We start from the raw sequence: 16008 nt of genomic DNA on the forward strand, positions 1-16008 counted from the left end.
ATGCATCATTGGAATCTTGATAGGAATTATGTTGAGTCTATAGATTGATTTGGGTAGTATGGACATTTTAGTTATCTTAATTCTTCCTTATCCATGTGCATGGTATGTGCTTCTATTTATTTGTATCTTCAGTTTCTTTCTTCAGTGTCTTATAATTTTCCAAATACAGGTCTTTTACATCTTTCGTTAGATTTATTCCTGGGTAGTTTATTCTTTTTGAACCTATTGTGAATGGGATTGTTTTCTTAATTTCCCTCTCTGATGGTTCATCATTGGCATATAAAAATGGAACTATTTTCTGGATATTAATTTTGTATCCTGCTACTTTGCTGAATTCATTTACAGTTCTAGTAGTTTCTTGGTGGAATATTTGGGGTTCTCTATGTATGTTATCCTCTCATCTGCAGATACAGTTTTATAATACTTATTCCTTTCTAATTTGGATACCTTTTGTTTCTTCTTCTTGTCTGATTGATATATTTAGGACTTCTAGCAGCACTCTGTTGAGTAAGATGGTGAAAGTGACATCCCTGTTTTGTTCCCAGTCTTCAGGGGAACACTTGTAGTTTTTGCCTGCTGAGTATGATGCTGGCGTGGGTTTGTCTGATGTGGACTTTATTATGTTTAGGTGTGTTCACTCTCTTCCCACTTTGCTGAGAGTTTTTATCATAATGGGTGCTGGATTTTATCAAATGGTTTCTCTTCATCTGTTGATATGATCGTGTAGTTTTTATCCTTCATTTTATTTATATGGTGAATCACATTTCTTGATTTGTCAGTGTTGTACCAACCTGGCATTCCTGGAATAAGTCCCACTTGATGTATTGCTGCATTGGGTTTGCTAATACTTCATTGACGATTTTAATGTCTATGCTAATCAGGGATATTCGCCTATAATTTTCTTTCTTTGTAGTGTCTTTATCTGGTTTTGGAATTAGGATAATACTGACCTCATAAAATGAGCTTGGGAGTCTTACCTAATCTTGAATTTTTTGAAATAGTTTGAGAAGGAGAGGTGTTAGTTCTTCTTAGAGTGTTTGATGAAATTCTCCTGTGAAACCATCCAGTCTAGGGCTTTTATTTGTTGGAAGTTTTTTGATTACTTCTTCAATTTCACTAGGTGTAATCTGTCTATTCAGATTCTCTGATTCTTTCTGATTTTCTTTTGGGAGATTGTATGTAGATTCTAGGAATTTATCCATTTTTTTCAGGTATTGCAATTTTTTGGCATGTAGTTGTTCATAATATTTTCTTACAGTACTTTGTATTTCTTTAGTGTCAATTGTTATTTCTCCTCTTTTATTTCTTATTTTATTTATTTGGGTTCTCTCTCCTTTTTTTCCTGATAAGTCTGGTTAAAAGTTTGTCAATCTTTTTTATCCTTTCAAGAACCAGCTCTTGGATTCATTGATCTTTTTTATCATTTTTTAATAGACTCTATTTTGTTTATGTCTGCTCTGATCTTTATTATTTCCTTTTGGGCTTTTATTCATCTTGGACTTTGTTTATTGTTCTCTTTCAGGTTCCTGTAAGTGTAAAGTCAAATTGTTAATTTAAGCTTTCTCTTTTCTGTGATAGGCCTGTGATGCTATGAATTTCCCTTTTAGGACTGCTTTCCCAGTGTGCCACAGATTTTGGGTTGTTGTGTCTCATTTTCATTGGTTTCAAGGTATCTTTTGATTTCTCCTTGTTCTCATTATTACCCCATTCATGTTTAATAGCATCAGTTAGCTTCCATATCTTTGCATATTTTTCAGTGTTCTTTTTCTGATTGATTTCTAGTTTCAAAGCATTGTGATCAGAGAAGATGCTTGATATGATTTCAATCCTCTTTAATTAATGAGACTTGTTTTTTGTATTAGCATGTGTTCTATCTTAGAAAAGGTTCCATGTGCTCTGGAAAAGTATGTACATTCTGCTGTTTTGGTTTGAAATGCTCTGAAGTTATCACTTAAAATAGTGTGTTGTTTAAGGCTACTGTCTCCTTCTTGATATTCTTTCTGGAGGATCTAGCCATTGAAGTCAATGGGGTGTTAAGATTCCTTACTATGATGGTATTTCTATCAGTCTCTCCCTTTGTGCCCACCAAGACTTGTTTAAAATATTTAGGTGTTCCTATGTTGGGTGTATAAATGTTTACTAGAGTTGTATCTTGTTGGATTGTTCCCTTTGTCATTGTGTAGTATCTTTCTTTGTCTCTTACTATAGCTTCCTTTGTTTTAATACCCATTTTGTCAGATATAACTACTGCTACCCCAGCTTTTTTTCCCCCTTTCCATTTGCATGAAATACCTTTTTCCATCCCTTTATTTTTAGTCAGTGTGTGTCTTTCTGTCTGAGGTGGGTCTCTTGGAGGCAGCATATATGTGGGTCTTGTTTTCTAATCCATTCAACTACCCCATGTCTTTTGGTTGGAGCATTTAAGTTGATTATTAATAGGTATGTATTTATTGCCATTATATTTTTAAACCATTTTCCTCTTTTTTCCCCTTTTCTTTTTCTTCTTTTTCTTCTTAAAGCAAGCTCTTTAACATTTTTTTGCAGTGCTGGTTTGGTGTTAATAAACTCCTTTAGCTTTTTCTTGTTTGGGAAGTTCTTCATTTTTCCTTCATTTTAAAATGATACCCTTGCTGGGTAAAGTAGCCTTGGTTGTAGGTCCCTGCTTTTCATTACCTTGAATATTTCACATTCCTTCCTTCTGGCCTGAAATGTTTCTGTTGAGAAATCAGATGACAGTCTAATTAGAGCTTTCTGGAAGGTAAGTACCTGCTTTTCTCTCTGGGCTTTTAGGATTCTCTCCTTGTCTTAAAGCTGCCATTTTAATTATGACGTGTCTTAGTACAGGCCTCTTTGTGTCTAACTTGTTTGGGATTGTCTGTGCTTCCTGGACTTGTGTCTTTTCCCTTCACCAGGGTTAGGGCTATTTTCAGTCATTATTTCTTCAAGTAGATTCTTGCTCACTTGCTCACTCTCTTCTCCTTTTGGTATTCCCATGACATGAATGTTGTTACACTTTATGTTGTCCCAAAGGTTTCTTAAACTCTCTTAATTTTTAAAATTCTTTTTTCTTTTTTGCTCCTTTACCTGGGTGTTTTTCCTACCTTGTCTTCCAAATCACTGATTTGATCCTCTGCTTTATCTAACCTACTGTTTATTCCTTCCAGTGTGTTAGTTATTTCAGATATTAAATTCTTTATTTCTGACTGTTCCTTTTTTTACTGTTTGTGTCTTTTTTCCATGCAATTGATACCCTTATAATCATTACTCTAAACTCTCTATCTGATAAATTGCTTGTCTCCATCTCATTTTTTTCCTGCTTCTGGATAATTCTTTGTCTTCCCATTCTGGCTGCTGCTTTGTATTTTTTCCTATGTATTAGGTAGATCTGGAAAGACTCTGGGGCAGTCCTATGTCAGACGCTGCCTATGACTGATTCGGGACTTCCAGCTGTACTCAGCACCCTGGCTTAAGCTCCACAACGTTGGGGACAGGGACTGTAGCCTGTGGGACTATTGCTTGCTCTCAGGCTGATGCTACTGGGTGAGGACAGGGCGGGGGAAGCTGTTCTGCCTGAGAAAGATGTCTTCTGCAGTGTGGGGAATAACTCAGCACAAGGATTCTGGTGGCTGTTCCTTCAGTTCTCTCCCCAGAGCCACCAACCCCAGACTTTCCTCAAGTGTCTCTAGTCCATCTGCCCTCTCTCTGCCAGAGCCCAGGGGAGGTGGCTGCATATGTAATTTTGTGTGTTGTCCCTTTAAGAGGCTCTCTGTGTCTCCAGTCATCTCTCCCCTGGAAAGTGAAGACCCTGCTGCTTTCACAGCCTGATGTCATTTGGGTTCCTTTCCTGGTTTTGGTACTCTAGGCTGGGGAGCCCAGCTTGAGTTTTAGATCCCCCACTTTTCAAGGGAACCCCCTGGCCACTGAAATATTCCTCTGGAACTTCAGCTGCTGATTGTGGAAGCCCAGCTGGCACTCTTGTGCATCCTCCACACTTACTGTGTACCAGTCATGTTGTGGTAAAGCTATTTCTTCTGTCTGTGATTATAAGGCTTCTGTCCCGCTATTGTTCTGTAGGTTATTCAGGGTGATTTTTCTTTAATTTAATTGTAATTCCAGTTTGGTCCTGGGAGGGGGTTAGTGTAGCGTCTACTTACTCCATCCCCATCTTGGAGCTGTATGTGCCTATTTCTTTAAGGTTCTAGAATAGATGGTAGTTGTGTAAAGAGATGATATTTTAGTCTAGTAGGGGAGGAAAACATAAAAAATGAAATAGTATTTGCTAAGTGCTGTGATAGAAGTACTGAGATACAGTTGAACTCCAGAGGAGAAAGTTGTTGAAAGTCTGAAGTAGAAGGAAGAGACAGGTCAAAGAGAGTCTCATAAAGGACAAGAATCCTAACTGTGGGCTTCTAAGGAGTAGTTTACTATACAGAAGAGGGAAAGAGGAGAGGCACGAAACAGACTGGTGTTTTCAGCACACTTAAAGCTGAGTCTGGAAAGGTAGGCAAGGCCAGGACTTGGAATAGCAAATGCTATGGACCTTGTTCTACAGGTACAGGGAAATCAGTAAATGTTTTTTAATAATGGTATAATTTACCAGGTTGCAGTTTAGAATATTCATTTTTTAATCATTTTACTCTTTGAGGAAATATTACTAATAGTACAACACTCTCTCTGTATCTGTGTAACATCCTTCACCTTTCCACACATGCACGTGCACGCATACCCACCACACCCACCACAGTCTAATATCTGTCGTTCTCTCCTGCCTCTCCCATCAGTGTTCATCTTTTTCTCTTTTTGACTTTACTGTGTGTCTTTATATATGTCCCCCCTCTCTTTCTGCCTTCTCCGCCTACCCACACTCACTCTCTGGTACGCTGATGTTGGCAATTCACAATTCTCAGGTTGACTCCTCCGATTTATTTCTCTATGTGTTGGGATTGTCTTCATTCCCACTTGTGATATGAATTGTATTATTGTAGCTCTTGCTGATTGATATAGAAGATTTATGACCAAATAGTTGCAGATACTGTGAATGTGTTTCCATCATTTAGATTTATCTTTGCATTTTAAGTCAAATCTTTGAAAGGAATTATTTAATCATTTCTAAACGTTATGTAGATTTCTTCATGTGATTTATTTTGTAACAACTCTGTAGCAGGAAACCTATGTTTTGTTGAGTTTGTTATATATATATTGATAAAAACCATTGTTTTCGCTGGATATTCCCTGTGTTCTCTAAAATCATATAATATTGGCAAGTCAATATAACACCCAGAATATTATGATTGTTATGACTTTATGCCTGGTTTGGCTACTCTAAAGATACCTAATTTATAGATTATTATAAAAAAGTAATACAAAATTAGTATGTTAATAAAGGCTGAAATGACAAAACTAAATGAAGTTTTTGGCTTTGGCCTTCTTCCAATTATTTGTTCAGAAATTATAGAGTGTATTTCATATCTTTTTATCCAGTAAATTTGAAGACAACATAGTTTGTACTCATGCCTTTTTTTCTTGAACTGTATTAATGATTGATGTTTTAGACCTCAGCTTCTGAAGTGTTCTATTGTGTATTTTATAGTGATACTTCAGGTAACCACAATAGACGTCACCAGTAGCTGGTATGAACATAATGATGTTTAGAAAATATGCCAAATTTTCACATATTTTTATGTAGTTCACTGTTCTTAAATGGTTAAATATAAAAACAGGTGAATGAAGGTGTCCTGTAGGTTTGTTCTCTGTTCTCCAGTTTCTCATTTTTCAAAGAAAGGGGTTCAAGAGAATTTATAAATGAAAAGTAGCATTAAAAAATGATTTTAGCACCATCAAATTGACAGCATTTTTAAGTTGTATGGTTCATCCCCATGTTTTGAATATAAAACAGAGACTAAAATGATAGCTTTGACCTAAATGTAAAAAATTATGTTCAATAGTTATGTATTTCAGGTGTCTTTAAAACTGAACCAGAGAGACCAGTCCCAGTGTCTAGAGACTGGTTTGCCCTGAAGTCCTGATATTTATCTGTAATTCTGAATTCTCTTTGGTCTAGATACCTCCATGAGCATTTCCAGAATTTTTATTGAATTATTTAGTTATAGGGAATGCCTAAGTTGACTTTTGTAAGATTTAGGACATTGTATTTATTTGTATGCTTAAGGAATACTGAATAATAAACTTCTTCAATACCTCAAAATATTTCCACCTGATAAAAAAGATTTAAATGTTACTCAACTATCTGTTTCCCGTATGGTCGAATTAGCTCCTGTTGAACAGACTTTCACTTAGATAACAACTATAAATGCTGAAAAAAAAATAAAAAATAACTGCCTCAAGTCTCAGAAGAGTGAAATAAAATGAAGATTCTAGAGAGGAATTGGCACTTGGAAGAAAGGAGTGGTGCAGAGTAAATTTCCTCGCTTTTATGACTGTTACCCTGAGGACACACCGCCGTTAGCACTGTGCCCAGAGGCTAAGACTCCAAAAGGAAACCCAAGTTCCTTCTGGCCTGAGGGAGTGGAGGACGTAGTTCAGAGAAACTGCAGATATTGGAAAGTTTGGGAGGAATTCTAGAAAGGAGAGAGCCAGGGTGGGGAGCCTCAAAGTCTGTGAATAACTCCACCCCTGTCTCTGGCTGACCCCTGAACCACACGTGTAGGGTGGATTCAGAGCAGCACAGCTAAGAAAAAAGGAGACTTTATTTGGGGTGGTGAACACACAATACAATATACAGATGATGTATTACAGAATTGTACACCTGAAACCAATATAATTGTATTAACCTATGTCACCCCAATAAATTCAATAAAAAATAAAAAGCAAAAAAGAATAAAGGAACTAAACTATATAAAATTTGTACTGCACCAAAGAGACAAAGTTCACATTTTGAATCCAACCAAGTTAATGCTTGCTGAAACAAAAATCAATACTCATTCAAAAGTATAACAATGTCTGTGTCTTTATGACATGACATTCATAGTGTCCAAAATGCAATCCACAATTACTCCACATAAGAAGAACCAGAATGGGAGGCCAATGTTAATGGGTAGAGAGTTTCAGTTTGTGAAGATGTAAAAATTTTGGAGATGGGTGGTGGTAATGGTTACACAACACAATGAAGGTACTCAGTGACACTTTAACTGCACATTTATAAATGGTCCAAATGGTATATTTTGTGTATATTTTACCACAATAAAAAAGGAGACCAGGAAAAGGTGATCAATTTCAAGGGAAAAAAAAACAACCAATAGAAACGAGCCCTGACATGATCTAGATGTTGGAATTTGCAGGCACATTTTGAAGTAGTTTTTATAATAGTGATAATATAAAGGAAAATATTCACAATGAATGAAAAGATAAGAACTCCCAGCGGAGAAACAGAATCTATAAAAAAGACTTAAATGGGAGTTCTAGAAATGAAAAGTAAAATATCTGAAAAAGCAACGTATTGTCTATCTTAAGTATTTATATATTCTCTAGTATTTTGATATTTTCATAGGGTGTACAGATATAGGGCTGCTTCTTGTAGTTTTGTTTCTCAACTCTGTCACATTATATTAAGACTCTTCAGGCAAACTTCTGTTAGCTTCTTTAATTTTCTGACTCTGGGCTCTTTCAGGTGGAAATTTGTGTTTGGAAAGCAGCTTAGCTCTGCGTGGTAGCTAACATAGAACTATTTGATGTCAATTCCTGGGAGGAATGTAGTGACCAGAGTACAGGCTCTCATGTGGGATGTGTGGTTCTGTATCCTGTTTTGCTACTTACAAGCTTTTGCATTAATTACTAGTTGGTACCAGTTATGATTCCTTAGATCTAAGCAGAAAAATTAATCTGAAATAAAAACTTACTCAACAGCTATATATAAGATATTGAATATTTCTGTTTTTGAGGGTATATTATATTATTTTGAGGGTACCTTGTATAATTTTATGAATATAACCTATTTAAAAGTACTATGTAATGTCTGATTTGGTTTTGGATTGGGCCTTTGGTCATATTCAAATGCTATGATTGTCTAGTTGAGAACTGTCTACTTTCTCTGTAACTGCTGTTCAGGGCAGATTGAATTTAAGACTGTTGTCTCCGTATCCCATTCAGTGTAGGATTTGTCCCAAATTTCTCACTTTTTTTGAAGTACTATCATTAATAGTTACACTAAATTAAGATAGTAAGTTGTAGACCACCACACGTACTTGTAACATCTACCATGGTTTTTTTATCTAGTGGCATGTAAGACACAGTGTAGTGATGAGGTTTCATTTTAGTATGTGAAACATCTAAATTGGCAACACTTTCTTTCATTTTTCAACCTTTTTGAGATGCATCATGACAAACTTCTCCCTTTTAGAGCAGCATGAAGGATGTGTGCTGATAAAATGAAGCGTTCCCTGAGAAGGCAAGAAGGAAAAGTGAAGTCTTTTGCTTTTCCTGTTTTGGTGAGATAAAGTGTTTAAGACTTAAACTTTAAGTGTTTTCATCCGCTGGCAACGGGCCATGGCCTGTGTGAAGCATGAAGCTCCCAGCTGTCGGTGGATGGGGTCAGAGGAACACATGGGAAGTTACAGGTTTGGTTTGGAGAAATAGGTACAGGACATAGAGAGAGGAGAGTCCTGCTCTAGATCATTTAAGACATGGTCGAGCACTCTCCCTGCAGTAGTGTTGGCATTGTTGTGTAGCATAAATCTAAAACCTATTTATTATTTGGCAGGATTTTTTTCTTTATTTTATTGCAAACCCAGCAACATTGAATTATTAAAAATTAAAGTGTATATTTAATGAAGAATGAAGTATTGATTTCTCTTTGAATACTTAACATGTACGAAATGTTTATCAACATTTACCATCTACAATAAGAATTATAGTGATAACACAGGCCACACAGCAACCAGAAAACATGATAGATCTGCTAAAAAAAATCAGCATCTATTTAAAAAGTTAGGAGTTATTTGAAAAGATTGTGTCTCAAGATGACAAATATATACAGGTGCAGATGTTTACGTCTGTGTTTTTGTAAACCATGATCTCACTTAGATCAAATAACTTTTTAAAATTAATTTTGTTCAATTTTTATTTCAAGTTTTATTTTTCACATATGAAAAAACAAAGCAATATGGTATGGTTCAGTGGATTAAGCACCAGCCTATGAACCAAAGGGTCACCAGTTCAATTCCCAGTCAGGGCACATGCCTGGGTTGTAGGCCAGGTCCCCAGTAGGGGGTGCATGAGAGGCAACCACACATTGATGTTTCTCTCCCTCTCTTCCCCTCTAAAAATAGAAAAATAAATTTAAAATCTTTAAGAAAATGAAACAATAATTTATGTATTGGCTCCATTAGCAGAAAAAGGACCCTAAACAATGCAGCTTTTTAAATAGAAAATCAATTAATTCCAACAGTAGTTTGACTTTTTTCACTCAAAGCCTTTGTGCATTTGTTATCTCAGTATAATAAGTGGAATCAAAGTAAAGCTTTTTAAGTTTATTCTGTCAGAAATGCTGTAAATGCTATTGTGAGTTAAAAGCCCAACATGAAAGATAAAACTACTTGCTTTTGCCAAAAGGCGGTTGTCATGGTAAAAATCAATGTTCTTATTAAGAAAACTATGGAGCAGAAATATTTGGGGAATTGGTTGTGGTGCATGCAAGCAAAATCTGCTTGTTCTGCCAATTGAAGTAAAACTGTAATGGTCAAATTTACTGGTATTTGATATGTATAGTTTAACTGAACTATAGAATTACCGTGATGAAGCAAATGTTGACAAAACATGCTTCAGCCAGACAACACACACTCCGGTGTGTGACTCTCTTTGCTTTGTGTTACCAACGGGATTTTAGAAATGTGATTTTGTGAAAAGCTGCTTTGTAAATTGACCTATATTGGCTTTTGTTTGGGGGATGGGGGTTGAGTAAAAGAAACCTTTGTACTATTTTGGTTAGATTTTTGTTCAGAATTATTTGGAAATCTTTAAAGTGTTCACCAAATATAGTGTCAGAACCTTCTGTTTTTGCAAATGTTAGCAAATAGCAGTTATTGGAAACAAATCTTGCAAACAGGAAGACATTGCAATGTATCTCTACAAAAACAAGAGAAGCTCAGCCCTGGCTGGGTGACTAGGTTGGAGCTCATCCTGTACACCAAAAGGTTACGGGTTCAGTCCCTGGGGTTGCAGTTCGATCCCCAGTGAGATCCAGTCATGTACAGTCATGTACAGGAGGCAACCAACTGATTTCTTTCTCTTTTTCCCTCCCTCTCTCTTTAAAATCAATAAACATATCCTCCAGTGAGGATTAAAAAAACAAACAAACAAAAAAAAAACAAGGGAAGAACTGAACAAATTAAGTGGTGAGAGAGCAAGATTTCTTTTAGGAGTTCTCTCATTTGCAGTATCTCAGCTACTCAACTAGTGTGAAGCCTTTTGATGGAGCTTCTGTTTCTAATTGGATAAGTTTGTTTTTTTTAGATTTTATTTACTTATATTTAGAGAGGGGCAGGGAGAAGGAGAGGGAGAGAAACATCTATGTGCAAGAGATACATCGCTCAGTTGCCTCTTGTGCGCCCCCTACTGGGCACCTGGTCTGCAACCAGCCATGTGCCCTGAGTGGGAATCAAACTGGTGACCTTTCAGTTTATAGGCTGGCACTCAATCCACTGAGCCACACCAGCCAGAGCTTAACTGGATAAGTTTCTGTTTTGTATTAAAATGAATGACATTGAGATGGCAATTGATTTTGTAGTATCTAAATTTGGTGATTTATTTTCAAAGTTTAAATGGAAAATTATTTAAAAGCTATCTCTCATAAAAATAATTATTTAAAAAGTTTTATTGAATGGGAGGGGAAAAGTTAAATATTTGGTCTTGAAATATTATAAATTTCAACATTAAAAAAAGCATTGAGAATATCTTTCATTCAACAGAATTTTCTCTGCACTTACTAGACTGTCTAATACTATAAAGAGGATGTTTTCTCCTATAAAAATATGGTTTATAGAGAAGAGTAAGTTGAAAATGTCAACAGTGTCATAACTATTGATCATAAAATTCAATTTTGAAGATAATAGGTACTCATAGTACTGCTAAACTTCAAAACAATATGACCATATAAAAACACGTTCTTCAGGGAAATACCAGTGACTTAATATTAGAGACGAATACTCATACAGTGAGGAAAGTATGTGGGTGTATAATGAATAATTATTCTGCTTATATTTTTAATGCATCATTGTACATGGATATGTTTTTATCTTATAGACATAAATTTTATTTAAAATGCATTTTAATAAAGCTATTTTACAAGCCTACCAGTATAATAAATTAAGTTTTACAGTCAATAAATATGTAATTTTTTGAATAATATAATTTTAACTACTTCAAATTCCCTATTTTACTCTCAGTAATTGTGTCTGTTAATGCATTGAAATAGTTTAATTTCCTAAAAGTTAATTTCAGGGATAGGAAATATAAGCAAAATGTATGACTCTACTAGCTCGAAAAAACATCGTTGCAGTGAACACACTTCTTTTCTTTCTCTGATTTACTTTGGTTGCACATTCTAAATCTCAGCACTCAAATGGACTTTGAGTAACCTGGTTATAAATTCTTATTCTATATTCAAGAAAACTAATGGTTAGTTTTCCCTAGTTATCCCAGCAAGTCAATTATATTGTCTAGAATAATGTATTTCCTTTTGAACTATAGTCCTCACTTGCTGAATATTTGTTATTTAAAAATGAATCATAGAATTATTCTCATCTGTAGTTGAACAAACATGGTCTAGTAATTAGTGAATAACAGCTGTTAGTAACCATTCAGAATAGCTCTATCAACATTTTCTTTAGTATTTTTTATACTTTTACTTTATTAACACTAGGTTAGTTCTTTTTAAATACATTGTTACTGAAAGAAGGTTGCTTTCTCTACAAATCAGTTGTTTCAACCAATTGTTATTGTACGAGTTTACCACACCATTCCTATACTTTGACTTACTGTTCTAGAATTGTCTTTGCCTGACATGATTTTATGTATTTATTTATTTACTTATTGTTCATGTTTCTAAGGTCTATAAAATGTTCTAATGTAGACGTTTACTTTTCCATATATTATGGATTCTGTATAATTTACATTGTGATTGCATGTGCGTAACCTTCTAAATTAAACTGTGCTTTTTCAACAAAATAATGAGTTTAAAATACAAAGCTATTTAGTTAACATTTCAATTTTGGTTTAATATTAAAATCTCAATGTATGTTAATGTAGTACATTCACAAATTGACTTAGGAAATCTTATTACAGTGAAAAAGCTACTATAATAAGTTGTTCCCTTACATAAATAAATAAATGACCAATATTACTAGCGACTATAAGCAGCATGGGGAAAAAAATGGAAGGAGTCTTTTATCCTAGTTTTTAGAGGGCATCAGCAGCTTGCTTTTATGAAAAAGTAACAGCTAAATGCACTGCAAATAATTTGCAGTAATCCAGTTCAGTGATTCATGTGTCTGCTTTAATGGGTCATAATTCAGGGTAAAGTAACTGAGTGCAGTCAGAGTGCAGACACTGCTTATGCCAGGGACAGTATCTCTTCATAAAACACACCTCAGGAGAAGCAGTTTGCCAGCCCCTAATACTCTCTGATGTTTTGATGTCCTGCATATTTTTCCGATTAAGTTTTGAGTGCCATGTTTTTAGTTGTATTTCCACATTCATTATTCTCACGTAGACCCTTCAGCGGGTTTGCCATATATGATTATTTTTTTAATGATGCCTTTCTTTCCACTTCAGCAGTTTAATAATCTAGCACATGGCTGCTTCTCAGTACTCAGCATTCACCTCCCCAGTACTGAAGAGGACATGTGCTTTGGCTTCAAAATTCCATTTGCAGCGTTAGAAATGCATATTCCCTATGGAACAACATTTGTTTGACATAACCATTCATTTTTATTACCTCTTTAAATATGTTTATCCAGAGTTATCAATAATCATAAATAACTGTATTCTCATCTTGTTCTGTTTTTTTCCAACAGACAAAATTGCTTACCCAGTACATATTAAATCTCGGCAAGTATGATCAAAACTACGACATCAGAGACCGTACAAGATTTATTAGGCAGCTTATTGTTCCGAATGAGAAGAGTGGAGCTTTAAGTAAATATGCCAAAAAAATATTCCTAGCACAAAAACCTGCACCAGTGCTTGAGTCTCCTTTTAAAGGTATTATTATTATGAGAATATAACTGCACAATAGATGTTACATAAAAAATGTGACAATATTTTCCATTTCTAATGTGTTTAAAATTTATCTCTTAGGAAATATAAATGATGTGCATATATAAATATTTAAAAACAGTATGCTTGCTATTCATTCATGTGTTCTCCAGAGCAAGCTTTATATTAGTTAAAGTTTATATTTTATAGACCTTATTTACCTAAATAATTTCAATCTTCTGATTTCATTTTTATCCTTACTAAGCAGTTTAACTGAACAATAGATAAAAGGTGTATTGTTCTTGTAGACATTGACTATTGTTATTTTAAATAGTTTTATTTAATAAGGAATATAATTCATCTTATTAGTTGTTACTAATTAAATATTTTATGTACACTAACATAAACTTTTTTAGAGATAATTATTTCATAAAAGTGTTTTTGTATATTTAAATTTGTTTTTCAAAGGTAGAAGTTGACTTATTTTTTTCCCAGCTTTTAAAAAAGTAAATTAATTGATCATTTTCATGAGTAGCCATTATAGTTGGAATCAGATGATTATGTACCTTGGTTTTCATTTTGTCTCTTATTTAACTCTTGTAAAGTGATAAAAAGCCGTTTAGTTTCATAGAAAAACTATTAAAATTCTGGATGTGTTTTTGCCGAGGCATGTATGTGGATTGTTTAACTGTGCTGTCATTCTTAATATTCACAGTAAAGTAATTTTTAGAGAAGCTACATTTCAGAGCAACACCTCTAAACACACTGACTGATTAGCTTTTTTATTGACCATTATGGGGAAGATTATTATAATCTATGGACTGAAATCAGTTTTTTGACCTATGAAGAGCTTCCTAGTTTATATTTATTTCTTGACATTTGAGGTAATATGCCAATTACCTTGAGTTCTGATTAGGATTGTTCAGTCTTACATATAGCTCATATTGTTTATTTTCTATTTTCCTGTATTTTAATAGATAGGGATCATTTCCAGCTTGGTACGTTATCTCACATTCTCAACACTAAAGCCAGTGGGTACCTGGAGTTATCTGATTGGCCAGAGGTGGCACCTGACCCATCAGTTCGAAATGTAGAAGTAATAGAGTTGGTAAGTTGATCTTTGTGAAATTAAGTTTGTCAAGCAGCAGGATGGTAGTTTTACATAAAAGCTTTTTTGGGGGTATTGCCCTGGTATTTTTAAGTGTAATGTGTTAGACACATCTCACTATTATGGGAACTAAAAATTATAGTATTCTTACATCATTGTACATGTGCTGTTCTTTTCTCCAAGGAAATAGAGAATTGAATTCTCTGCATCAGTGCTACCCACATGTGGTACTGCATTTGTAGCTTTGTAGATTCAATTTCTAAGATACTTAGTTTCATTGGATTGAGCTTTTTCTATTTTATTTAGAGATTTGTAAGCTTCCTGCCAATGTTTTTCTAAATAATTTTTGCTGTTCTCTTCTAGAGAAACTATACAAAGTGTTCTGGATTTTCTGATGAACATATTTTAAGTGAAGCCTAAACATAAATAGGGAGCATTGTGTACCAAACATGTCCTTAGACAAGGTCAAAGTTAAAATAAATAATATGTTGCTTTCACATTAGGAAAAAAACCATTCTATATAAATAATATTTTCCTGGAGCTTTAAAAAATGCTGGCTATTTTTAACTTCATTTCCTAATATATTATTTATTTCCTAATATATTTATTTCTCTTTCTTATATAAACAAGAAAAATAGAGGATATTCTTATTGTCTTTAGAGATTTGATTATATGAAATATGTCTAATTCTTTTTAAAGTAGAATTAATAAAAACCACAATTAGTTACTACATTGTGGATGCTTTTCTGGTAAAGAAGTTATATTAAACAAGGATTCAGATAACCAGAGTTCTTTACTACTAATGCTTATAGGAAAGTCAGTTAACCTTCTTTCCTATTAACTTATCATATGCAATGGGAAAAAATCTTTATTACTTTAATCAGAATGTCTATAATGGGCATAGTCATGTAATTTAATCCTTTTGAGAAATATGTTTCTCTTAACTATTCAGACTTAGTTTGGCTTTGGAGCATGGCCAGAAGCAATAATAAACAATAATGGCTACACTTAGCAAACACAGGCAGTGTACTTTGATAATGTTTTATGAACATTGTTTTTATGAAACTACATAATGATTTTTAAGTGTTGGTTATTGTTGTTCCCATTTTGCAGATGAATAAACTGAGGTTCAGAGAGCCTAAGTAAAGTGCCCAAGTTCACAAACTAGTAAATGAAGCAACTGAGATTTCAACCCAGACCCGTCAAGAGTCCATTGTCCATGCTCTTACTGTATTTTAGTATTATATAATATGAAGAGAGGAGAGGAAGCTTGAGCTTATTTGCAGATCTGTACTACCCTTAGTACCTAGCATCATCATTTTCATGTTGTGACAAATTGTATTTAGAGATGATTTTTAAAAATATAATCTTATTAAAACTAATTGCATGTCTATTCCCCACAGTTAAGAATGCTGATTTTCACTCAAATCTACATATTCTTAAGCACTCTACAAAAAGATTGGCTTATTTGTGCTACTTTTGGTCAGATGTTAGAATATAAGAGAATGGTTTTTGTTATGATTCTTTCCACAGATATACATTCTCTGTTAATTTGTTATGCCTGCTTGTTGTTTTATGGTTCTATTCTTTTTCATTATTGGTTATGTAATTTTTAGGCTGAAGTAGAACCATTTATTTATTTTCTTCTTTACTTCCACTCATCCCTCCTCCTTGCCATCCCGTTTCACCAA

At 34.2% G+C, this 16008-nt stretch overlaps 1 protein-coding gene across 1 annotated transcript in view; it reads left to right on the forward strand.

Moving 5' to 3' along the window:
- The window catches only part of AP3B1 (adaptor related protein complex 3 subunit beta 1), a 242378-nt gene that overhangs the window by 119857 nt on the left and 106513 nt on the right, over window positions 1–16008 (forward strand). The window contains exons 16-17 of the mRNA XM_045848192.1: window positions 13029–13215; window positions 14187–14317. Coding sequence (XP_045704148.1) covers window positions 13029–13215; window positions 14187–14317 — 318 coding nt within the window. The remainder of the gene's footprint in view (window positions 1–13028; window positions 13216–14186; window positions 14318–16008) is intronic.

Source organism: Phyllostomus hastatus, unplaced genomic scaffold (assembly GCF_019186645.2).
Source record: "Phyllostomus hastatus isolate PE091 unplaced genomic scaffold, TTU_PhHast_1.1 phas_contig_58, whole genome shotgun sequence".
Taxonomy (NCBI): domain Eukaryota; kingdom Metazoa; phylum Chordata; class Mammalia; order Chiroptera; family Phyllostomidae; genus Phyllostomus; species Phyllostomus hastatus.